This window comes from Venturia canescens, chromosome 3, assembly GCF_019457755.1.
Source record: "Venturia canescens isolate UGA chromosome 3, ASM1945775v1, whole genome shotgun sequence".
NCBI lineage: Eukaryota > Metazoa > Arthropoda > Insecta > Hymenoptera > Ichneumonidae > Venturia > Venturia canescens.
Genome location: NC_057423.1, coordinates 21,245,986 through 21,272,973, shown reverse-complemented (window position 1 = coordinate 21,272,973; position 26,988 = coordinate 21,245,986). Strand labels below are relative to the sequence as shown.

The following is a 26,988-nucleotide window of genomic DNA, read 5'->3' as shown; positions in this document are numbered from 1 at the left end:
TGAGGTTTGGAATCGGTACCGCATGCATCGAATTATTGTGCATGGGAATAAGCATATAGCTTATTGTGCATGGGAAGTACGCTTTACTTTTAGGTACATTTATCCTAGATATTTACGGATTAAACAACCATTTTTTTCTAATTCCCTCGCTTTACGACAGTCAATTTACTTTCAACTATAACCAGTCAATATATATAATGCACTACGGAGCATTAAATAATAGTACAAATATATAGAGAATGGAGTCATTCCTAGAGTTACAAGAGACTAATTAGATTATTGTAATGAAAAATATGGAGATTTTTCATATGCAATGAAGCTCTGCATGCTTGCCCAAAAAATTCTTCATTATTATATTTTCACATAATATTAAAGTTGTATTGATAACGAATTTGGAGAAAAAAAATTATACGTGAACGACACTTCGAGATGTCAAAACTTTGCTTACACTGAATGAGTTAATATATAGAACATCTTTCACTGGATTTTAATGAACGAACAATCGATGTTTTACAGAATACTTGAATAAACGCGTAATAATAACCGGTGAACGCCCTCAAAAGTAATTGTTTCGAGGCTCCAATTTTTTACGAATTCCACTTTTGATTAATTATAATGCATAAAAAAAAAATGGAAAATGAAAGATACTTTCAATGAAGAATAGTTATTTGACATATTTCTTCAAGGTTTGTTGCAAATATGCAATATATGATAGACCTGAATTTTCGCGACTGATCAGCAGTAGAGGGTTTGCTCAAAAATATTTAAGCAAACTTTCACAAGTAACATAAAAAATTTTCGTCTCGTTTCGATGTTGCTCGATGCTATCGTTGAAAATACACTCGTACATACAGATGTTCGTATGTGTAGAGGTATGCTAGGGCACATATTTATTGTTCGGTCTGTTTCGGCTTGAAGGTCAATGTGAATCCACCACGATTGCTGATGTTTTTACTACTTGTTAGTCAGGTAGATCGAGCGGAAGAAAGATGGCACGATGTTGGGAGTTACTCGTGTCTTTTTGGACACGCACGATGCGTTACTCATCCTATACTTTATTATTTGAGGAGCTCGTTCTCGCTCAGGACAAGTTTTATACTGAGTTTTGATGCTCCCGAGAAAAACTTTGAAGGCCAAAAGTTAAGCCCTCTCTTGCGAATCCACGATCACATAGCTACATTTTTTCTTCCTTCTTCTTCTTTCTCTTTCATTATGTTCTTTTTCTTGTTTTTCTTTTCTAACGTCTCACGATATGGAGGATCGCGGCTAGAAGCCATTCGTAAAGCACCTGGGGGCATTAGTACTGAGGCAACGCACGAGTTTTATGGTTTCCGGATCTGGCTTTGGATGCCTCTAACCTTCCTACATCAGAGTCAAGAATGACGGATTATATTAGTGATCGTGGCGCGCGTGCGACCGTTCTGTATTCTTCCTTTCTCCATTTATTCTTTTCTTCTAACAAAAACTAATTTTTGTACATTTTTAAGGTTTTTTGTTTCAACTATTTTTCGTTGATCTTCCGTAAGTAGTATCCATACAGATTATACAGAAAATTATTTTTTTATTGTCGCACCGTTAATGCCGACTTGTAACTGATAACCTCATAGATTCTTAGTCGGGGGCCATTTTCGAAGGATCGTTCACGCAGATTCAGGCCAGTTCTTTCGGTGCATATTCGGGGTGCCCTGATTTTATTCCGGAAATTATCAGTCGCGTGTATTGCTGAATAAATTGAACACATGATTTCCGTGACGCTGCCAAATCGTAATAAAATAGTCAATTCTTTTCAGATCAGTCGGTAAACCCAAACTTTTATTATTCTGAGTTCTCACGAATCCTCACAAGAACGATAATTCAGTTTGTAGTTTATTTCTGTTGCGCCAGCGGAAAAATATCACTTGGGACCCGCGTTTTAAAAGTAACTTTTTCGTAAGACCTGTCTTCAAAATCTTGAAAATACCCCTCCCCTTACCGCCTTTAACTATTTTTTTTCTTATGTAGTCAATGACCGGATCTAAAATTTTGCATGCGTAAATACAAGTACTTCTTTTGTAATGTACTGAACATTTTTTTTTTCCATTAGTCGTTCGTTATTTATCATTGAGCCTTTTTAAACCAAGTCTAAATCATCTCTCGACTGACATTTTTTTTTGTCATCGGTTTTGTGACTTCTCGCGGAAAGGACTATTTGAATTGAATTTTGTTTCGTTAGTACGTTTCCACTTTTAATTCTACGCATGTTCGAAATTTGATTTTGGGTCTATTTGTCCCAAGCGCAACGATGTAGGAACGACATCACAAAAATTCAATCTTTTATTTCTTATTTTTTTCAAAGCAAATGGGTTTCACCCGTCCAATTAGTGTGTGCGACCTCTCCGAATTTTTCCGTAAGATACTTGATCGTGTAGAAAGCCGGGGAGGAAATTGTCGATTCCTACGTCAATGTGCCGTCCACCAGGTAGTATAGGCTTTCTGATCAAGCAGTCGAGAGATTTTTTTACACCTTTCATGGTGAGGAGGCTAGCTCCGAAGATTTGATTGCTGTCTTTGCGGCGCCAATCTTGGTTCCACTGCGAATTATCTACTGATTCCCATGTAAATATAAACAAATATGTTATCATAGTTGAAAAATACGCGTTATTTGTACTTTCCGCTTGAGAAGAAATGATAGTTTCGTATGATCTACTCTGGAAATAAGTCATCGTCATTCGCTGTTGTGTATCGAACGTACACGAATAAACACCATTCGTCTTAATCCATTCGAAATTCTTAATTAAAAACCGAAAAAAATATTCATGTAGCATTTTATCTGGCACCGTCGCGGAAACCATCAAGTTACATTTTTGGATGTATGAATGATGCGGTATAAAAAAATTTAGTGAAAAATTTCGAGTTGAATATTAGGTGAGAAATTAGCAATGGTGGAGGTAAGAAAGTCTGAACCATGCTGGACTACCTCAAATATCGCGGTAATTTTATCGGATCCAAAAAAATTGTACGGTGCGAAGGGATTAGTCATAGATATGACTATGTTTTTTCATAGAGGCGCTGATGCACAGTGAAGGTCACCTAAACATTTTTAAATGGAATTGTACATTTTTTTTTCAACCATCTTGTAGAGCATCGCAAACTGCATAAAAAACACTTGAGGGTCAAAGTCGTTCAAGGTCATTTAAGATCGATATCGATGAAAATAGAATCGATTTCGAAAATATTTTCAAATTTACATTTGATTTAAATTCAATTTCATTGGAAGAGTGTACCGTTTAATTTTCCCTGGTGCTTTAGACACAGACATTCGTATTCTTCTTCTATCAACTGAACTATGTTTACAAGCATTATTCTTGAAGCTTTAATCTTAACTGGCGGTTATCGCTTTACAACCGGTATCAGTACAACAAGCTATAATATCGGTATCACTGCCAGTGCGATATCCATTACGTACACTACAGCAGAAAAAGTTAAAATGGTTTTAAGGTAGCTCTGTACCTACACGTACGAACTAAAAGTTTGGGCCGCGGCGAACAATGAAATCCGACGCTTATACGGTCCTGCTGGCTACACGGTTTTGTCAAAGCTGGTACACTCTGCCTGTCTTACACAATCACGCCTCATGCACGAATAGGTCTCTTACACATATTATAGAAAATGGCACTGAAATCGTGACAACACGCCGATCTGCAGTATTACTATAGCGTTGTGCGTCAAAATGTCAGTGTTTCCCGAAATCGTATTTATTCGTCGCGAAAGAAGTTGAAAAATGTTCAAATGACAATTCAATGGAGAAACGTGGTCGAACATTTGGGGAAAAAGCTTTCATATTGTTTTGTATTTCGCCTATGATTTTGCCGCAGCTTACACTATTGCCACGTCGTCACAACTGGTCATCTGCCCGTTCCACGTCACGTAAAATTAACATACACAGTTCATTAGTTGATACCTCCGAACCTAGATAGTAAAAAATTCGCATTAAAAAAAAAATATTAATAATCCCACAATAGTAATAAATACACGACTGTTTTTATTTTAAATTCGTAAGATCCATTTAACGTCGGTAATAAAAAATGTAAACAAAGTGCTATCCAGTGACGTGTTAAGTATAAGCATCGCGTACAAAATGATCCATGTTTAATCACGAATATCTCCAAAACTAAATGGTGAATCAATTTTAAATTTTGACAGTCAGTTCATGAAGGCTATCTTTACACCATATTTAAATTTTAGCCCATTCTTAAGATTTCAACAAAAGTACAGGCTACATTAATCTATGGAAAAACAGAAACGAACTCAACAAAATGATCGTCGCATTCCTTTCAGACGAAAGTTTGAACACATAATAAAATTATTTATTGAATCAGGTAGTGTCACTTCACCTCCTCCGCCTTCAGAAATGTATCGAGATTGATGGTGCACATTTTGAACATCTATTAATATAAAATGTAAATTTAAAAATAGTTTCAGTATCGATTCGATTTGTTTGAGTGTCTTTTTAATGCAGTTTGTAATGCTCTACAAAATGGTTGAAAAAAATGTACCTTTCCATTTAAAAAAGTGAAGGTGATCTTGACTGTGCGTCAGCGTCTTCATCCACATAAAAAAAATAGTCGCATATGACGACCCTCATTGGGGTGGGGATCAAATGTTGGAATGACTAAAATTTCGAACAGCTAAAATCTCGAATTTATAAATTTCGAATGATAATATGGAGACGGATAGATTCGACTAGAGCTTTGAATGCCGAAAATAAATAAAGCAGAAACTGCAAGGTTCGAAGCACCTTTACATCGAAAATAGAATGTAACAATCGCCCATAGAACGATGACTAAAATATCGATTTTTTGAAAATTCGACTTTCACTCTTTCGATTCATAAATTACTATAGTCAGCGATACTGTGAAAATTCACAATTTTGAAAATATAATAACGAAAGACCAAATATTACTGAGGTTGAAATACTGAAACACCAAAAAGTCGAATGGTCAAAATAGCGAAACGTTAGAAAGTTGATCGATCATAATAAAGAAATGCAGCGGAGCTCCAAATACACTTTCGAGCTATCGCTATTCCGCATATCTAAGTTTTATAGGCTCGAAAAATTCACTTTCGATTTTTTGCTACTCTATATTCTGGTCTGTCTGTAAAACAATTACTTTCCATTCTGAATTCAAAAATATGAACTTTTGACATTCGTACGGTCTGTAAAAATTGCATTCGAAATGCAAACTATGGAAATATATATTTTCGAATAAATGCGAATTCAAAGAAAAAACATTCGATTAAAGACGTAATTTGCTAAATAGTCGATCGGGAATACGAATTTCGAATTACTTATTTTTCTCCAATCTTCCATGACGAATTTATTAATTTCGAAATATCGACCATTCTACAATTCGGTTATTCGACATTTCGAACCCCACCCCCCTCATTGCACCGTACAACTTTTGTCTGAAACATTTTTTTGTGGCGTCGATAATTACCGAGATATTTGAGGTGGTCAGATTAGGTAAAACACCCTGTATATACGAATTTAGATTTATGAAAGTGATGAGATTTTCGTTGGGATAAAATTGCCTATCATAAATCGGGTGACGTATATTTATGTTTTGTTGAACAATTTTGGACAATTTTTTAGCTGAATAGACGCCGTGAGCTCGTGACTGTACGGTTGAACTGTTGGATTTTACGCTAATGAGCAATGAATATCCTCCCTCTTTGATAATAATCTTCAGAAGCTTCGGCAATTGATACGGAGGATGAAGGGCGTAAGGGCAGCTTTTTCGTTGCATTATCCACTGAAAGCTCCCATCCTCTCGGTTCTCCAAGAGATAAAGGGAGAAACACCCCTCCCTTTCTCTCCTCATCCCGCGAATCTTGCTCTGTACTTGGTCGTCGTCGTCGTCGTCGTCGTCGTCGTCACCGTCCGTCTAACCCTGTGTAATCCTCTCGTTTTACTTTTTCTTTTTTCCCGGCTGCTTCTACTTCTCTTTTCGTTTTTCAAGCGCACGTCTTCTAGCGCACGAAGAAGTGTTTCGCCTTTGTTCATCGCGCGCGTCACATCGGTCGACCCCGGGACTTCGACGGTCCTTTGTGAATTTCATAGTCAGCTGCACGAGAAGTGACTGCGTTTGTGTGCACACGTGTGTGTATTGATACTCACCATATGCACGAGTATTTGAGTGTTCGTACATCGTCGAATCCGCGAGTAACGAGAAAGAGACCAAGAGACCGCGAGAAAGAGAGCGAGAGAGAGAGAGAGAGAGAGAGAGCAAAACACGGTACGACGACACATCGGCATAGCGTAACAGCCCTGTTACGTTTTTCTAGGAAGGTTGAACACGATGCTCTCTATTTTCGGGTCTTGTATTCACCGAAAACCCTGTAAGCTTTTCTTTCGCTCATTCACGTATGTAGAGATACGTTGCACACTTTACTGCCTGCTGTTGCTATTAGTAGTGCCGGGAGATTAGGTATATGCATCACCAAATGTACATCAATGTCGATTAACGAATGCTTCGTCTTTGCATGACGGGATATGAACGCATCGACATGAAAAAAAAAGTAATGCAACCATTCAAAATTTCAGTGCACTTGCGCTAGTGTAATTATTTCATATCTTGTGATCCAGTGCTGTGTCACCTTTTGGTACACTCGTCTTTCGATTCGATCGGCACTCGCTATCTTCATTAGTTATTATCCAATGACTTTAAGCAATAAGTCGAAAAAACTTGAAAATCACAATAGCAGATATAAAACAAAATATATGGTGATGACCACGTCCATCCCTTTTCCCTCAAGGCAACTTCTTGCATTAGCCTAGTGGTCTCCATGCGCTCCCATCATGTGCTGATTCAAGACTTATCAAGGTCTTATGCATGGCTCAATATTACGGGCTATTTGATAATTCGAACGCTGTCGTTCGAATAACAGACCACTTTCAACAGGTACCCCCCTGCTTCTCCGTCGAAGCATTTCACAGGTTGAATTCTATTGTTCCTTGAGTATGTAAAATGTAAATGATGAATCGGAAGAAGGAATTTTCTAAGATGTCTCGTTTGAAAATTTCACCATTTGTCCTCGGACTTGAATTTTTCAGTATGGTTTTCTGGATTTTCTGTATCTGCCGAGAGAGCTAAAACCAGAACTCGCCTTCGCGCATCTCTGACATAGCAATTTTTTTTTTTTATATCTTTCAATACTCTTACACAGGAGCATAGGTATCGAAATACCCGCAGTGGTCTCTCACAAGGCTCAAGATAGCAATGTTTATAAAGATCTTACTATTGCTTCCCTCGTGAGTCATATGATCTTTGTTTATAGCTTAAAATTTTCGCAATGTATATATATACCATGGACTGGCATATTTGGAGATGGAAATATACCAAGAGAGAAAGAGAGAGAGAAAACGCAGGACTTTTCGCAGCAATTTCATAACGGAAGCCTCTCCTGCTGTTTGCAGTTTTGTTTATCTCTGCCTGAAATATTAATTTTTGCATGGGCTGTTAAAGCAATCATTCGATGGTAGTGTCAACATGACATTTGGCATCGATATCAAACGTCACATATCTGTCATTCATTGAAAAATATGTGACTTCCGATGGATTATGCATAGATCTCTGCTGTAGCCACCCATGCAAATGCTATCAATATTTCCATGTCACGATTATTATTATTATTCTATATCGTTGAAGCGATTCTCTCGTTGGGAATACTCATTTTCATTTATATCCTAATTACCGAATCATCACAAACTAACCGCTCGTCTTTCGGGCTTTTATGTTGCAGGAAAAAAATTGAAATGTCCGTTTTGCGAGAGATTGTACGGTTACGAGACGAATCTCCGTGCCCACGTGCGACAACGCCATCAGGGTATAAGGGTTTCATGTCCGTTTTGCTCGCGTACGTTTACCCGCAATAATACGGTAAGACGTCACATCGCTCGCGAGCACAAGACTGAGTTGAGTCTCAAGGCTTTTCAGCAAGCGAGTCATCCAGTGGCGGACACGGTACCCCAATAAACGGCACCCTGGAACCTTCAGGAAAAATTATATACGACATTTGCAAGGTTGAATAAGAAGAAACCAAATTGGTAAATAACACAACAAGTAAAAGAAGATCAACAACCAAAGTCACGCTGGTTTTATCACGCGCAATACGATAGCGTATAAACGCGGGATCGTGATCGATTTCACTAGAGTGCATTGTTATTCCTCAAAGTGCACTGGCGATATTTTCGTCTTGAAAAAGAGCATCGATCATGTTCTTTTTTAAAATTATTATTATAATCAATGCTAAAGAGGGGGGGGGGGGGGGAGAGAAAAAACCAGGGAAATGTGTTGCGGAGGTTTGTTTTTTTCTCTCTCATCCACTCCCCACCTCCTCGAACAAGGATGAGATTTTGCAAACCGCGGTAGCAAAAATCTATTTTGCGATTACTACAGTTACCTGTAAACTAGCAAGAGTACAAGTGCTCCCTCCCATTCAACCCCGACCCATTCGTATGAGCGTCCATCGTCTCCCGCTGAAGAAAAAATGGATCGACGGAGACGAAATAAATAATATTATGCCGTCGGATGTTGCTTCTCTGATTGAATGATTTCGATGTCGGAAAACAAGAAAAAATACATAAATTACTCCATTAGGAGAGCAGGCACAAGACGGCCCTTTTTTCACGAGAACAGCGTGTTCTCTTGTTGCATTCCGGCTGTGAGACAAGTAGTAAACGAAAAAAGATTGACGCAAAATTAAAAAAAAATTCAACGCAAGAATGTGAAAATGAAAATGGCTACCATAGAAGAAAGAAAAGAGAGAAAAAATCCGCGGACCCGACATCCTATACGAACGTCACGATGAAAATAATCGATCGAGTATACGATACGTAAGACAAAAGATCGAAAAACATCAGTAATAACAATAGACATGATGGAAAATGAAATAGATTTAACAGAATTCGAGGACGCGCGGATTTGGTCTCGTAACACGATCGAAAGACCCGTGAAAATCCTCCCTCCCCGACTATCCTCGCTCCTTGATGCTGTCTCACGAAAACACGCTGCAAATCACAAAACTAGTCAATGAAAGTGCAACGGTCAAGTAAGGTTTATTAACTGTACTGTAAAAAAGTAATAATTAAAAAAACAAAAACCGTACGAAACACAAAATAAAAAGAAAATGAAAAAGAAGACAAAACGAAGCGAGTGAGGTGTGGAAAAGCCGAAAAGCCAAGCGTGTGGCAAATATAAAAAGAAGATCAACGGCGTTTCAGTGAAGTATTAAGAGGCGAAAGAAACAAAAGAAAATAGCATTATGATACAGTCACGGAGGCGTATGTAAGGCCGAGCGATTATGAATGTGAGCGTATGAATGGCAAATAGAGATCGCAAGAAAACAAACCGATCAACTCAGGTAATTGATCAACTGATTACTTTTACAAGATTTTCTTCGTTAGTAACTCGCAAGAGTTTCCGCTATTATTATTATTATTATTATTATTATTATTATTATTATTATTATTTTCATTATTGTTAATATTAGCATTATTATTACTTCTTCTTCTACTACTACTACTACTACTACAACTACAACTACTACTACTACTACTACTACTACTACTACTGTTATTTCCCCCTATGTTATTATTATTATTATTATTATTATTATTATTATTATTATTATTATTATTATTATTATTATTATTATTATTATTATTATTCCTTGGAACTTTTCAATATTTTTATCATTTTCCTTGAGACTAACGAGTAGCAATAACCTTGGATAGTATTCAAGGGACATTGATATACGTAATTAAAATAATAAATAGAAATCAACAAACAACCCAGAAGAAATAAGATAGAATCAACGCGATACAAAATATCCTACCGCAGACTGCCGTAGACGAGAGAAATATTAATATTAATATATCTATATTATACATACATATAAATATATTAAATATACATATATTAAAAATACGACGCAATGAATTTATACACACACATATACAGAATTTATATATTATAACGATATATAAAACATGCTGCCGAATGAAGGAAAAAAACCATTTTTCTCAATAGATCAAAAGTTACTATTTATATAGCCATCAATTCAATACCGGGTACTATTGAAACAAATGAACAAACCGAAGCCTCAACTACTCATTTATTTTATAGGGAAAAAAACGAAAGAAATGGCGAACTTTAAAACATCGAGCCCTAGATTTACGAAGTTTTATTACTTCGATGTCAAAGAGTCACGTGATTTTGTGTTTACTATTATTTCATACATAAACGTCAGTCAAACGTGCCAAACATCTATAAAACTCTATTGACACTCCAGAGATGCGATTGAGTTTTCTCAAGGGCACGTTAAGTGAGAAAAGAAAAATTTTTATACTTTTTCTTTATTTACACTAGCCTATAAAGCCGAACCCGCGAAATGTACGTCCGAATAGTGCACAGAACTATTGAAGAAATAAGCAGTCAACGCTACCATGAAACGACGCTGCCCTTTCTACTTGAACTGTTTATTTAGCCAAAATGAATAATTTCCAGTTTTTTTAACACTGAAGGGGGTGCTTGGTTTTTAAAGTACTTCATTATTAACAGAAGTTGACTCTTACTATATGGTAGATAGAAATGATCGCTCCGGTTTGTTCGAAACGAGAGAGAGAGAGAGAGAGAGAGACAACAATAATCTGAATATTTGTTACGATTTGGACTCATAAATATTTTTTCTTGTGGCGTGTTTTTGTCACGTCACTCTCTTTATTTCACCTTTTACTCTCTATGGAATCGGTGCGAAAAAGCGCCGAAAGACTACGGCAGAACAATCAATACCAGTTTGTTACACATTTACAATGTTTAAATAACGAGCGGGTTTTTTTGCCTCGGGCAATAGACGATAAATGATAATAATGATAATAATAATAATAATTATTATTTAAAAAACCAGAATAATTGAATATAACGTAAATAGATCGAGATATTATAATAGCCAGAATGATTGGAGAGCTGAATGTATAAAAGCACGGGCCAGCTTCGTGTAAGTTTCGATTTTTTTCATAAAATTTCACGCTTTGGATTTTCAATCTTAAAAGTATTCTGAATTGTAATAAGTTTTGTTTCATCGAAACATCGGGAGTATCGTTCTCGCAAAATAACTCATTTCGAATAGAACGTGTGTCGTACTTCGCACATACAATCATCCAATCAAACTGCCTGCTCAGACTTCTTCACTAGATGGACGTTCGAATGGATATTCAAGCGCTATTTTAAAACTACTCGTATTTACGTCAGTAGAAAATTCGATAGATAGTAGAAATTAAAAATTTAATGACGCTGAAACGGGAATTACAAAGATACAGACCTACATATGAAGCAATGAACAGAAAGAAAGAAAATAGAAATGAGGATATGAAAATATACGAATTCCATAGTATAGTTACGAATATTGCTAGTCAGGATGGCTCCGCGATATAACTTGTTACAGTATTTACAGTTTTCAAATGGATTATTCCTCTCTCGCTAATACTTTAAATACCATCTGTTTATTCGTCGTTCTTATATTAATATATATACTCTTTTGCTCTTATTTCTTACTCAAATAGTTTCCGTGTAAATTATTTTGTTACGGAAAAGTATGTACCACCTCTAAACGACATGCCTACCTATCATAAGTTATCAAAGACAATAGAGATTCAAATATTTATTAGCGCATACGACGTGGAGTTGACATTTTTTGATTTTATTATTATTATTATTATTATTATTATTATTATTATTATTATTATTATTATTATCGTTTACGTAATTAGTGATGTTATTTTTCTGCTATTCCGTTTTTCGTTCGCAATAGAATTAGAAAATAATCGTAATTAAAGAAGTCGCGCAATATATGTAACTGAAGTTACAACAGATCTGCCAAAACTACGAAACCACTACCTCATATATACAAGATTTATTTTTTTCTTTTGAGAACCATACAGGGAAATAGCCAGTTATTATTAATTTATTCGCCAACTTCGAATTGGCAAGCATAAAAAAAAAGAGCTGACTATGAAGAAATTATCGATGTCTCCTGTAATCGCCCACAAATCTTCCAATCAGGTTCATTCAACGTAATTCAGTGGAAATTTCCTATAGTCATTCAAACAATTACGGAATACGACGAAAAATATGAAACGACTCATCCAATTGAAACTTTTTTCTGTCAACCATGAGGAAAAAGAAAAGAAAAGGATTAACATTTTTGGAATGAATACCATTGCGCGTGCACGCTCGCGTTTATGTGTGTGTTTGTCTTTGACATATACATACCAAGGACTTTCAGTAGCTTCGATGATTGGAAATTAAGACACGTGTGCGGTTTTATGCGTGATTGAATTTGGAAAAAAAGAGTGAGTGAGCAAAGCCCTGATCACGTAGAAGAAGGGAAAAATAATATGTGAGAACGTTTGAAATATTGAAGCGCTGTTCAATCGAAACCACAAATAACGAGAAACAAAAAAAACACATAAAGTTACACAAGTTGTTGAATCATAGATAATCTCTTGTTTTCATTTACAATCGGAATGAAAGAAAAACTTGTTACCTGCGTTTGCTTGGTGTCGCAAATCGACGAATTTCGTTTTGTCACCGGGGAGAATCGAAATGTGAAATGAACGAGCGTGATCCTATGAAGATAAAATAAAAATGCTAAACGATCGACTTTCGGCTAGCACTGCGAATAAGAAGATACATCCGTACATACCTTCACCAACAGAATATTTTAAACAATCTCAAGGACGTCCGATATTTTTATAACTTGAAAGAACACTAAACTCGTTGTGATCCAAAGATTGATCGAAAGTACATAGTACACATTTGCAGGACCCGCTAGTTTTGCTCGATTTATAATAGAAGGTGAACCTCGGTCGAGTGCTGGTGATAAAATTAGAGTACGGTGGCGGAAAGGGGGGCGGGGATGAAAGTGCTCCCGGAGACTGTTTGTGCAGTTGAGGAAGGTAAATTACGGAGGTTACTGATGGATAGGAAAACGAAAAAAAAACTTATAATAAATGAATAAATAAATAATTGAATAAATAAATGAATGAATAAATAAATATATAAATATATGAGAATAGATCCGAGACGAGTAAACATAAATAATTCAATTAGTGGAACGAATATGAATCTTGTAAGCATACAAAGTGAGATTTTGGATGGCGATCGTTTCGCGCAAGGAAACAATGAAATTGTGAAAGAAAAATCTGATTTTCCCATCTAAATCATATTGTATCTCGGTGTCCAAATTTTGTCGTAATAATGTCGCTATAAAAAATGCACCCACTGATACGCACTTACGCAATCATTGTCAGTGTTTGAAATAATTAGAATAACTGAGATTAGTTGGAAACATTACAGTTGGAAACATGTGTAGGTCAATTGGATCAGTTTCCGGATTATTTTTTACATTCAACATTCCGATTCAACCTTTCTTTGCATCACATTTGTCTTTTCATACTATATTCTATGCTGATTACGGCGAAACCATATTAGAAATAACTTTTGTTTCTGTAATACGCCATCACTATTATATATTTTTTTCTTTAGAGTTCTTTAACTGAAGCTTGTTTTTTATTTATTCTAAAATATTTTTGAACCAACATTGTCGATAGAGTGCCCCGGCGGATGAATAAATCTCCAATCTTTTTGAGTTTTTTGAACTTCAATATTTCATTCATTAATTATTTTCATTCTTCCGTACTAAAGTTAGTATTGGTGTTTGAAATGCGTGCTTCAATTTCAATGGAAACTCGGGACTGTCATTCAATTTCAAATAAAAACGAATATACAATGACTCGTAATGATTTTTTTCGAATCTATTTTAAAATTGCAAAATACGGCAAAGAAATGCGTCATCGACCGAAAAAATTGTCGTTAAATTTTCCAAGTCTATGTAATGTCATATTTGCATTAAAGTATGGAAGAGCCCCCCGATTTCAGATATGTTGAGCTGACAAATAAATATAATGTTAATCGAGAGGGCGTCATTCGGGAGTTGAGCATTTTTTTTCTAGAGGTAGTCTTATCACAATTGCTTGAGTTTTTGAAATTTACGAATTTCATTTTCAATCATTCGCCTGCTACGCGTCTAAAGGTAAAAACATCATTACCGACTTCATTCACAAAATAACGAGATTAACGCAGGGAACGATACGAATAGCGTGAACGCGCATCCAAGATCGATTTATTGTAGGCTCGATCAATGGGAGGATTCAGTTTAAAAATTGCTGGCGAGACGGTGTTATTAAAAAATGTACCTAGATAATCAATGTAGCATTATAATGAATTTAGGCTTAAACGAAGAGAAAGAGAGGTCGAAAATCGGTGGGAATTGTACTCGTTGAAACGTTTGAAAAACAAAAAAAATTAATATACTGTGTATAATTATGTAAATGTATGTGAGATTGATTAGGTAGCCGCATTTACGAGCTGACGACTCGAGTTTTTTTATTCTTTCCGTTGATTTGCTGACAGTTTTCCTTCAAAATGTTTATAATTTTCATTATTTTATTATATTTTTCGTGAATAATACGAAACTTATTTGTGTCTCTCAACAATGTTGTCTTTTCAATTATTCTGAGCGTCGCTGGGACTTTCTTCGGGAGTAAAATTACAGTTCGTATTCTAAATAAAGATTCATTTTTGTCTTTTTCCAGTATGACTTTGAATCTTGTTCCAATTTCACGTTGCAATGACGTGAAAATTGTTTCATGGAAACCTTTTCATAAATTTGGTCCTTCGGTCATTGAACCTTCATTCATAAATGGGGTATAGGTTTATTAATTAAATCGTTTTTTGGTTAGGTTTTCGTTTTCGTTATCGTTATCATTTTCAAATCAATTAGTAAGGTTTTTCGTATTATTATTATTTTTTTTCCATTCCTCCTCTCAGTTGTTACGCGACGACGTTGTCATTATTAATTTTGATATATTCCATTATCCGTGATGAGAGAGTACATTTTTTCAAAAGCGACGGAAGCAAATATAATTTTTTCAATTTTTAAAAGGGATTCAAGACACTTTATACATGTATATATACGATACATACAACAATATCGTACCAATATGCCGTAGAGTAATATGTTGCATGTTGTTCATATAATATGTGTTTATGGATTCAAAATCCTCTATGAATGTCGTGACAACACTGCTTTGGGAAAAAGTTTTCACATCGCGATCTATCAATGAGTTCGACATGATACAATGAAAATGAAAACCAACGATAGATAAATAATATGTCATAAATCCCGAATTGGAAGGGAAAGAACTTTTGATTTCGGGTGTTAACAAAAACGTTTTTTCCTGCCTAATTCGGCAATTAATCGTGCTCATTCGATCGCTGTGTGAGGACATGAATATAGTATTTTTTCCTTTCACGATTGTCAAACCCCCCGCTAACTATTTCACGATTTATAATTGATGCAAATCTTTCATCATATTGATTTTTTACTTACACTGAGAATTTAATCTCTATGTCATCGCTATAATTGATAAGTTATTCATACATTAACCCGAGCGGCAGTGGCAAAAACAGAGTGAGAAGTGGGAAAGGGGAGGGGGGGAAGTGGAACCGTTAAAACCAGTGAGAGCGACGTGTTGAAACATTATAGAGCGGTGAGAAATGAAGAGAGAACATATGAATAAATCGAAAATAACAATAAGAAAACACGATAAAAAAAAACGCGCACTGACGACTATCCACAGTTTGATCGTATAGCTAGTAAACATACCATAGGAATAAAAGAGAAATCTAAAGTTAATTGAAATGAAAAAAAATTCGAAACAAATGAAAAAAAAAACGGAAAAAAATGTAATACATACAAAATAAGTAACGTACGCAAACGCACGAATACTTGGTTATATTTAGAGATTTCGCAATGCGGGACTTCGATTAAAGGGCGAACATGGTGAACCATTTGAGTGGTCACCGGATTTATAGTACAAAGTTTAAGAAACAAACATACAAACAAAAAAGGAAGAATATAGCTAATATTAAGTTGTAACGACGATGCGTATTGAGATAAAAAGAAAAGAAACTTGAGAAAAAGAGAAACAATTTTTCGTAAATTATCATACCAACTCCAAGTATCATACACCACAATATTTGGAATCGGTCAACGTGGTCGAGTACTGATCTTTTTTATGATTTATAACGAAAAAGAAAAAAAAAACAATTTCCACACTTCCGTTGTTTTTACTCGTTCGTTAATTCATTTGGTATCGAAAAAATTGCTGACCTTGTGCACTGGCCGAGGCAATTAAATTGACTCACTCACAATGTAACGTCACGCCAAGTACAAAAGCTACCTCACAACACAATGTAATTCTAATACAGGGTGCACCGGGACGAGATACTTTCCGATTTAATAATTATAATAATATACAGCTACGTCTATGTATATTACGTAATAATTCATATATAACATCAGATATTTCACGATGAACGATGAGCTCATTGGCCGTATTAATTGATAGAGAAAAAAAAACAGAAATAAAAGTAATAATAAATACAAATTATAGATGGAAATAAACAGGACGGTTCGAATAAACGTGGTGATATTCTGAGATTACGCGAAAAACAGGAGACCGAAAAAATTATTTACTGAACAAATGATAATAATTAATGAAAAGAATGAAAAAAAAACGAACGATAAAAAACATAATATCGGGGCCACCGCGAGAACATTGAAGAGACTCGCAGTTACACTCCTCTGCAAGTCCCTTCTCTCAGGAATAATGAAAACCAAGTACAAACTACAAAGTATAATAGTGGTTAAGTATAATGCATACAATAAATGAATAAAACAATGAGCGATGAGAAAAATGTGAAGAAGTAATAAGAATAAACATAACAAACCGATGCAATAGCCGTGATTATTCAGTAAGAATTTTTATAACCGGTGACCATATTCGTCGCCATATTTTAAAATTATATTTACTTTGTTATCAGTAGTTTCTCTCAAATTTACGAATGAAGACTCACACTATCCGCGCTACGTATTGGTCTTAAGTCAACATACATATGTTTCATTGATATAATAGGAAACTAAAAAATTAGCGAAGAAAACCAATATCTACCGTCACCACAATCATCCGTATACTCGTTAAGACTTATCGTTGGGATTTGATTTGCCGGAAAATAAAAACAATAATTTTGCTGTATTATTCCCAATTATACATTATCAGTTACTGCGTCGTCCTTTTTCGTCTACATATCTGTCTTATATGTGTTCACGATTAGAGAAATTTTCGTCCTGCGTGACATATATTCCTGCAAATATACGAACTCGCTTCTACCTCATGGGATAATGAAAAAAAAGAAGAGGAAAAAATAGCAAGGAAAAATAGGTGATTTCTCCATATACGTGAAGTCACACTATATATGACGTGATAATGCCAATCGATATGTCGATCCTTTCATTCGAGCTTCATGAGCCTCCAAGTATTATTCATTCATAATAATTACACAGGAGTGTGGAAAGTTACAAATTGCCGTGGCCGCGGTTTGCGTAATGTGCTCTTAATAAACGTAAAGAAATAAAGCAAACAGGGGGAATGAAAAAAGGGAAAGACGACACGTCGAATAAACTGCACAGATCCTCTGTTATATTTCCTCGATTCTATAAAGTAGAATTCTCAATTTTCCTGCGGTTGCGATATGTATAAATAAATACATAAATATATAATTGTATTATGTTTGTAAACATACCTATATATGTCTTTATATCGGTCGCTGCGCCTTATATTCCCTTTATAATTTATTTATTTATGTTTCTATGCGCTGGACGCGTCCAATATTATACGTTATCGCAACGTTAATCGAATTATTTCTCCTTCTCCCCCCTCCCCCCGCCCTCCCTCCGTTCCCCGACTCGATTAATAAAAAGGGTACACTGATCCCTCGGTATATATATTCACATACATATGTAACAGATGGATGTGTATATAACATACGGATAAACACACATACGGACACGTACACTCATAATATTTTAAGAGATATACTTGTTAATCATAAGAGCCCCGCTGTCGTTGTCCCGCAATGCGATGAGAGAATAGAAGGAGAAAACAAATATATATATACATTAACTGAATTTCGATAAACTCACAGTGAAACGGTGACACGTCATTACACACATTTAAAGGCTTTTCGAAATCCTCGTTGCGCCTGGTACGGGTTATCCCAGAATTTTTTTTATTCATTGCAAGTACGTATTTTGTTTCATATGGTCGTATGTTGTTTTAAAGAAAGGAATGAAATTATTTTCTTTCCAATAGAACGTAAAAGAAGAAAGAAATGATGGAAATAAAAGAAATCCTCAATATCGTTCAGTGATTTTGTGATCCGACTCGACGAGTTGATGAAACTCGAGCCAGGTGAAAACAGTGACGAAGAAAATGCCTTGTACTCGTATATAACAATAAGAAATGGTTACCAATTTTGATTTAAGTAAAATGGAGATAATTACGTTTTTTTGTTTACTTTTTTTTTTGTTTTCTGCCGTGGAAATTGCGTTAAAGGGTCAGAGAGTCGTAGGGTCGCAGGAAAAGATTTTCCCGTCTTCGAATCGACGCAGAAAATAGAAGGTCGATCGAGAGAAAAAGAAGAGTAAAAGAACGCGCTAAACGATATGAGAAATATATGATGCTGCGGTGTGACATCATATAATTTTTGTGAGCTGGTGAGATTCCGTGAGCATGGAATGTTAAGTAGCCATGATGAGAAACAAAAAAGAAAAAAAGTATAATCGAAAGATGAATATGGGAAGAGATAAAGAGGAAGGAAGATGATTTAGCGCGAACCATCTTTGTATTTTCTAAATACTGATGTCGCACTCTTTTTACATTATTAGAATTTATTTTATTTATACAAGTGATCGAGGATGAAAGAGAGTGTACTAGCGAGGAAAAAGCAAAATGAGAGCAAACAAAGTGCATGGAAAATCGAGAAACGTCGAGCTATACGACCTCAACCTTCCTAGCTTAGTGGTGGCATAAATACGAAAAAAGGAAAAAAATGAATAGATTCTTACGATTATGAAAAGGAAATGAAAAAGAAGAATAAACAAAGTTATGTATAAAGATGTAAGTTCCTTTCTTCGTTACTTTTGTATTTTTTTGTTTGTTTATTTTTCATTATTAGTTCTTCCTTTGACGTTCGTTGTCCCCGCTAGTCTGGTTGAGGGGTAGCAGAGATCCGCGCTAATCAGTTGAGTGTAACTCATGATTTTTTTGTTTGTATAAAATTAATCGAAATTTCATATAGATTATTAATAACTGTTCAATTACTGTAAGTCAAGAAACTTTACCATTAATTATAAATTACAAAAAAACGTACTGTCATCTTTTCTGACCTTGCCTATCATCCTACATCCATTCCGGAACTTACTTTATTGCGAAGCATTACTCGGGCATAACTTGAATATTATGTTTCCATATGATTCTCATAGATTCGTGATGAAACAACACTGTTGATACAACTCTCATACAATATCATATACAATGTGGGTAAACGCGTATCTTCGAGCCCCCAATGAATAATATTGTTTCGTGATTTATTCAATAGTGGATTAGATAACTCAATTCAATTATACGTAGGGACGCGGCAGCGTTTTGACGGCAAGTATAGTAAACATAATTTGTACCGATCCAAAATTGACGCTGAATATTGTCAATAATACCAGGGGATCCTGAAAGTCTGAGGAGAATTGATTTTCTTCTAAATCTCTGCCACCATAGAGTAACAAATTACAATACCTTTGATGTGATTTTTTTTTGGATTCAAACGCTCCATAGAACAATTTCATAATATTTAAACTCGGAATCACTAATAAAACGCTTGTCCTTCGATTGATATCATACATTTTAGTGCTGCACGTAACTCAAATGGTAACTTTTTTGATTCATTAGAACTCTCTCGAGTTCCTGATGGTTCCCCCATAAGAATGAATATTCCGAATTACCCTTAAATACTTGGCCTCGAATCGATATCATAAATTGTAATGCTGTACGTAACTTAGATGGAATTTTTTGTCAATTGATTTAGCTTTTAGAATAAGATAAAAAGAATGGGGCTTCGGTATAAAACTTTTTTCAAATTGTTCTGTTGAAATTATTTACACTTGGTTTTATAATTTTTTTATGGATTTTTTTTACACTTTTCATGATATAATCAGGAAACAAGGGACCATCAATGTACTTGTCCCAACCTTTTTTCCCTAGGGGTTTTTATTTATTTTTTAAAGTTTTTAATCAAAATTTTTCAAGAGACCATAAAAACAAACATCACTCGTTTTAAGCTTTATTCAAAATTTATTTATCATTTTTTTAGATATAAAGAATTTATAGTATAAATTCAATATTCAATAAGTTAGAAAATGAGAAAAATAGTATAAAAAAACTTGAATATAAAATTATCGCAGGCATGATATTTTTTTGGTTCGAATTTTGCTTCACTGAATGTTTTCTTTTTTGCAAAATACGATCTCGAGAAAAAAGTACGGACAAAAGTACAATGATGCATCATCGTCCCTTTCCGTATGATACCGCAAGAAATTTTAACGAAAAACATCGGACTGTGCTAAAAGTTATTTTAAACTGTGAAAAAAATAAAATACACCGCTCAAAAACATTACAATCCTATGACATCCAAAGACCTCGCTTGAAGTTATTTCAAAAACCGATGCCCGAGTCTCCTAATTCTATTCTGACAGAGGAACAACTAAATGTATTGAAAATGTTTCCATCTAATTATATGTTACGTGTAGCACTAAAATTCATTATATCAATTCAAGCCCAAGTATTAATTCGTGATTCGGAATATAAATTCCTACGGAACAAATTAGAAATTCAAATGGGAAAATGGAGTATTCCAATGATCCAGCAATTTTATGAATAAAAAAAAGTCATAAGCATCACATTTAATTGCAGTACCAAAATTAATTATATCAATTAGAGTCCAAGTATTTATTTGTAATTCGGAATAATATGTTTTGAAACCAATATGATAAAAAAAACCACAAAATGTTGCTTTCCAACATTAAAAACAATGTTGAATCATTTTTTTATAATCAGAACATGTCAACATTCACGCACTTAAAATCGTATCTACATTATTTCATTTAAACATTATTCATTGATTTTCAAGTATACAATGAAAATCCTTTCTTAAAAAAGACATTTCGATATCGAAATCTGAAGCCTCTATTCGTTGCTATGGTTTTGTTTATTCGTTGCCATGCAGGCTTGCGACGTATCGTCGGTGTCGAATGTGGAGCCTTTGTTACCATGGTCGTTGCCATGGTCATGGTTTTGTTTATTCGTTGCCATGAACATCGTCAGTTGCCGCCAAGCACGCGAAGAAAGTGGTGGAATCAAGAAAAGACAAAATGACGACATCAACGACTAACGAATTTACGGCGACGACAGAAGAATTCACAAGCAATGAAGAAATGGATGAATTCATCGCGGGAGACGAAACCATGTAAGTACCACCACAAATATTTTTAAAAAATACCGAGGACGATGACGACGACGATAACGAAGAGAACAACGAGGACACGTGGACGTGGACGAGGGTTACAATGATGACGACAACAAGGACAAGGACACGTGGACGATGACAACGACGATGACGACGACGAAGACGATGACGACGTGGACGATGACGATGACGATGACGACGAGGACGACGACGATGATGATAACGACGAAGACGACGACGAGGACGAGGATGACGAAGACGACGAGGACGAAGACGACGATGAGGACAATGACGACGAGGACGACGAAGATGACGACGAAGACGAAGACGACGACGATGACGATAACGACGAAGACGACGACGATGACGATAACAACGAAGACGATGACGATAACGACGAAGACGACGAGGATGAAGAAGACGACGAGGACGATGACGATGACGATGACGACGAAGACGACGAGGATGACGAAGACGACGAGGACGACGACGAGGACATGTGGACGTGGACGAGAGTGACGGAGATGATGACGCAGACGAGGACACGTGGACGTGGACGAGAGTGACGGGGATAACGATGACGACGACGACAACTAGAATGACAATGACGATGAGAACATATAAATATTTATTATAATTAGAAATAATATTAATAATTAATTACTCTTTCGTTAAATTTTTTCAGCTACTTCACTGGATATATTGATAGTATTGAAGGCTCTAAACTGGTTGACAAAGGTGTTAAGAAAGTTTTATACAAGTTCGTGGTGAACAACGGCAAAGGAAGGAAAATGCGGGTATTAATGTGGGAAGAGGTAGCGAATAAGTACGAAGCTTCATTGCGTTGCAAAGATGTAAGTGTTTAATAAACCATTATAAAATATTACTAAAAAATTAAAAATTAAATAAAATATATATGATAATCAAATAGTGGTATTTTGAATAATCATGAATGTGCATAGTAAAGAAAATAGATTCTCAATGGATAATAACAATTCATATAATAATTTTCAGATAATAAGAATTTGGAACGGAAAAGAATTTGGAACGAAAAATTTGCTACGGAAAAGCTGTAAATAATTAAATAATATATTTAATGACAACCTATTCAATGTTGTAAATCATCATTTTAATAATATTTTTTTACAGTACTGGAAACGGAAATTGTTGCCATATTAAAATATTTTGTTGTTTTAATCAAAAACCTGAAACGAAACTTTGTTCAAATGACAAAACAATTTGTTACGTCCATAAAATATTTTAATATTTCAACATTTTCTAAAATATTTATAGTTTAATATATTTTTAATAAAATAAATAATTTTCTTTCAGACATCAACAATAATAATTAAAGCGGGCGCGTAGCGCCCGCGTTGTTGCTAGTACTTTAAAAAAGTAAAAAAAGAACGGCAAGTATTAAAATACCGCGCCGTTAGTTTCGAATGATCTTTACTATATTTTCAGTAAATAAAAAATTTCATTCCCCATTATTTATTGCTAAGATAACATAGTAGGATGATCATGGCAGGAAAAGAATATGAGATCACTATAAAAATACTTTAAAAAAGTAAAAAAAGAACGCCAAGTATTAAAAGACCGCGTCCGTAGTTTCAAATGATCTTTACTATATTTTCAGTAAATTAAAAATTTCCTTTCCCATTATTTATTGATAAAATGACATAGTAGGATGATCAAGATAGGAAAAAAATATGAGATCATTCTTCCATAGCCAAGAATTTTGAATAAATTTCCGTTTCTGCAGAGGATCGTGTTACACCTCCAACTGTACGGGCTAACGAGTTTTGTGACTTCAAGCGTTTCCAAGATGATTTTGCGATTAAGAGATTGTTATTCTGATTTTATGCACAAATTCACTATCAAAATTACACACAAACTTGGCGTGGATGGTTTTCAAATAGAAGCTCGGGAAGACACGATTGATCGAATATACTATTTAAATCGATACTCAATTAGTTTTATCAGCGATAGTAAAAAAATGTCTATTCTTCGATGGAATAAGAAATTAATGGTTTGAAGAATAAAATAGATCCCTGATATATATAAATGAAAGAGATTAATGAAGTGGGTGTATGAGAAAATAAAATAATTAGAAAATATGAATGATTTAATGAATAATTACACAATAAATATCCAGGCGAATAGATTAAATTATACTACATGTCTCGTTCGAAGATGATAACTTGGTAATCATACTTGTCATGCCTAGAATCACAACGTTTACCACATATTAATATTTGAAGATTTGGCGCCACTGGGCCCCTTGTTCGGAGCTGTGGTACCCCCGATCCTCATATTATTTCGTTGTGCCAACGGATCAAGACGTTTGTTATACACAACCGAAGAAAATCGAAAAATTTTAATAAATTGTCAGTGTTAGACCTGGTATCCACTATTCAAGTCACTCCTCATCGACCCAGTCATTACCTTATAACCTAACGTTACTTTCTTATTGGGGCTCCTTACAGAGACAGGATCCATCCACTGGCGAGACACCTTTCGTTGGTGGCTGGAAAATTATTAGGACGGCATATTTGAAAAGAGGATTGCCAGGTTAGGCGGCGGATATCATGGCAAGCTCCATCGCCACTTCAACATTAAAAAAATACGAATGTAGTTTGAAACGTTGGTGGGATTTTACTCAATCGAATAAGTTAGATATTTTTCTACCCCAAACAACGGATATAATTACATTTCTAAACCATCGCTATGAAGAAGGAGCAAGCTACACTACATTGAATACTGCGCGTTCAGCAATATCTTTAATATCATCACGCGATATCCTGTGAGGAACCAGTATATGAATAAGTAGACAAGTAAAAAATTCATACGTGGCTTGTAACGGTAGACCCGTTTCAAACACCCCCCGCCACCGCCCTTCTCGCAACAGTGTCGCCATCTCCCAAGGAAACCTGTAATGAGAAAAGAAAATTTAGAAAATAAAGAAAAACTAAAAGATATTTCGAGCACCGGGTTCATTATTTGGGTAACAGAGGGAATTTATTCTCGGAAACCAATAGAAGGTGGGAAACAAATAAGTAGAAGAAGGAAAAGAAACTCTGCCCTCCTCTGTCTCCGATAGGCCGTACCCTTTTCGTCACAGCCTTGTGAAATTAACTACCAAAAGGATCCCTACGCCAACCGCGATTCGGGAAGATCAATTGGTAAGATAACTTTCTTACAAGGTCAATGACGAAACAGGAGAGGCCAGAGAGCAGCAGAATCAATAGGGCTATGTAAGGGACGATAGGCATTCAGACAAACTTACCAAGCATTCCGCTGCGGAGAAATCAGGCCAGATTTAGAAATTTGTAATTCGAAAAGATTGATCCTCGCCTTCAGCCTCCGAACAGCAGCTCTTTCGGGATAAACCTGTCAGGGGATTTCAGAACAATTAATATGAGAAATGGGGCAACGGAATAACCCAACGGGAAAAAAATAATAATCGGGAGTACCAAAGGGGAAAGAGATTGCTATTGGGAGTAACGTGGGGGCAAAGGGGATAAGAAATTTAAGGCGGGACGTCAAACCCAGAATCCAACTTAAAAGCAAATTCAGAATCAAGGGGAGGAAGAAAGGAAACAAGGATCAATCTTGAGAACGAGGAGTAGCGATAAGCGACGAAACAAAAGGAAGCGAATAAAAGGAATAAGTGTACAGAAACGGGACTTTAAGGGGAAGGGAAAACAAGAAACGACAAAAACGAAACAAGGAGATCGAAAATCAAACGATAAACAAAACCACATACATCACCTCCCGTAACAAAACAATCACTGTAACGACACACAATAAAACAATCACAAAACACTTAGGTATATGGTTGCACTAAAGCCGGCACGAACTAACTGATACACGAAAAACATTGTGAAACTGCGCGGACAAAGGAGACTTAATAAACAATTCGATAGTCGAGCCGGGTGTCGAACAGCACGGGCGCGGCCATTTTGAAAAACGGTCATTGTGGACAGTGGGTCGTCTCGCGATCAGAGCGCCAGAGAAGCGACACTACGGGTATCGACCCGACCGAGATTTATCGATAGATGTGACGAATGCGTAATTCGTCACCAGAGTGCGCTAAGAACCGCGAATTTGCGAATTTCGTACTTTAGCATTTCATACGGATTTGATAATTTGATCATTGAAATATTAACAAATGAGAGGAACGTGACGGACTTGGGTGACTAATATATAAGTATAGCATAAACAATAACCGCTAGTCGATAAGAAATACGAACGTATTGACTAACTCATTCTTATAGTTTACATTATAATAATCTCCATACGTTGAAATGTATCGGAATAAGGCTTTCTTTGATTTCTTATATAAATAGTTCTAGTATTCCAATACGATGCTTTTACCCACTTTCATCTTATAAACATTAGGCTAGGACATATCCTTCGTCACTCTTATGCTAAGGACCTAGAATAATAAGGGCATTGTGTGGTTGCGAAGCGAGCGTGTGAAACCGAAGCGTGGGTCGCGAGACCCCAGAATTCGAATGAGTGGGAGAATGAAGAACAACGTGATTGGTCCGCGTATGAGCGGAGCGTACGGAGTCTGCGCGTGAGAATCAAAAGATTTGTGAGACTAAAAGTCGAACGGAATAGAATTAAGGGAGAACATTGTTGTCAGCCGAAGAGTCAAGATCCATATTTTCGTCAATATATTCATAAAACATTTAAATCTTTGTCTTGAGTTATTGAAGAGAAATTCGCAAGGCGAGTTTCAACTCCTTATCAATCGAACCCACCCAAAACTAAATCATTCGAAATAATAGTTACTATAATTCCCGCTCAGAGCGTTACAAAGAAACAACACCAACGCCATCGGGTGAACATTACACGAAACCACACACAAATCACATACATCCCGCTAGATTAAGATTACAGAGGGAACTTTAAACCAATTCATTGTATACAACTAGATTTAGGAATAAAAGTACTGTTATTATTTTCTCAGCACCCAACGTCTACAGTTCTTCACACCACTCTCGTGTCTTCGATCCTATTAATCATTAATTATTAAAATAAAGCAAAAACGCTTCAGGCTGGATGAAGGATAACGAAATAAAAAACAAATAAATTAGTGGGGATTGAAATTCGCTCCAGATGTAGACGGATGGCGCATTTCTTCACCGAGCTTCCATTTGAAAACCATCTACGCCAAGTTTGTATGTAATTTTGATAGTGAATTTGTACATAAAATCAGAATAACAATCTCTTAATCGCAAAATCATTCTGGAAACGCTTGAAGTCACAAAACTCGTACAGTTGGAGGTGTAATACGATCCTCTGCAGAAACCGAAATTTATTCAAAATTCTTAGCTATGCTAGAATTATCTCATATTTTTTTCCTATCTTGATCATCCTACTATGTCATTTTAGCAATAAATAATGGGAAAGGAAATTTTTAATTTACTGAAAATATAGTAAAGATCATTCGAAACTA

The 26,988-nt window shown here is 35.6% G+C and overlaps 2 protein-coding genes across 5 annotated transcripts in view; both read left to right on the top strand.

Annotated features, from left to right (window-relative positions):
* chinmo (Chronologically inappropriate morphogenesis) overlaps positions 1-9,624 on the top strand; it is an 81,792-nt gene extending 72,168 nt beyond the window's left edge. Inside the window, exon 7 of one of the 2 annotated variants that reach the window (XM_043413955.1) lies at positions 7,783-9,624. In XM_043413955.1, coding sequence (XP_043269890.1) covers positions 7,783-8,015 — 233 coding nt within the window. In that variant the 3' untranslated portion in view covers positions 8,016-9,624. The remainder of the gene's footprint in view (positions 1-7,782) is intronic. The other variant, XM_043413956.1, reaches the window with a different exon arrangement.
* Positions 9,625-21,194: 11,570 nt separating this feature from the next.
* Positions 21,195-26,501, top strand: LOC122407918 (uncharacterized). 3 transcript variants are annotated; one of them, XM_043414402.1, is made up of 4 exons: positions 21,195-21,521; positions 22,207-22,375; positions 22,536-22,593; positions 24,008-26,501. In XM_043414402.1, coding segments are annotated over exons 1-4 (324 nt in total). In that variant the 5' UTR covers positions 21,195-21,426; the 3' UTR covers positions 24,010-26,501. The 3 variants fall into 3 exon arrangements, with proteins under 3 accessions (XP_043270337.1, XP_043270336.1, XP_043270334.1); XM_043414401.1 differs by lacking the exon at positions 24,008-26,501 and adding an exon at positions 22,854-23,174; XM_043414399.1 differs by lacking the exon at positions 22,536-22,593.
* Positions 26,502-26,988: the final 487 nt, after the last annotated feature.

Excerpts from the sequence above, each read along its gene's own strand:
- LOC122407918 (XM_043414399.1), top strand. The coding sequence starts at position 21,427 with ATGACGACATCAACGACTAACGAATTTACGGCGACGACAGAAGAATTC. Across the intron at positions 21,522-22,206 it reads ATCGCGGGAGACGAAACCAT|CTACTTCACTGGATATATTG; the intron begins GTAAGTACCACC and ends AAATTTTTTCAG. Across the intron at positions 22,376-24,007 it reads CTTCATTGCGTTGCAAAGAT|AGACAGGATCCATCCACTGG; the intron begins GTAAGTGTTTAA and ends GGCTCCTTACAG.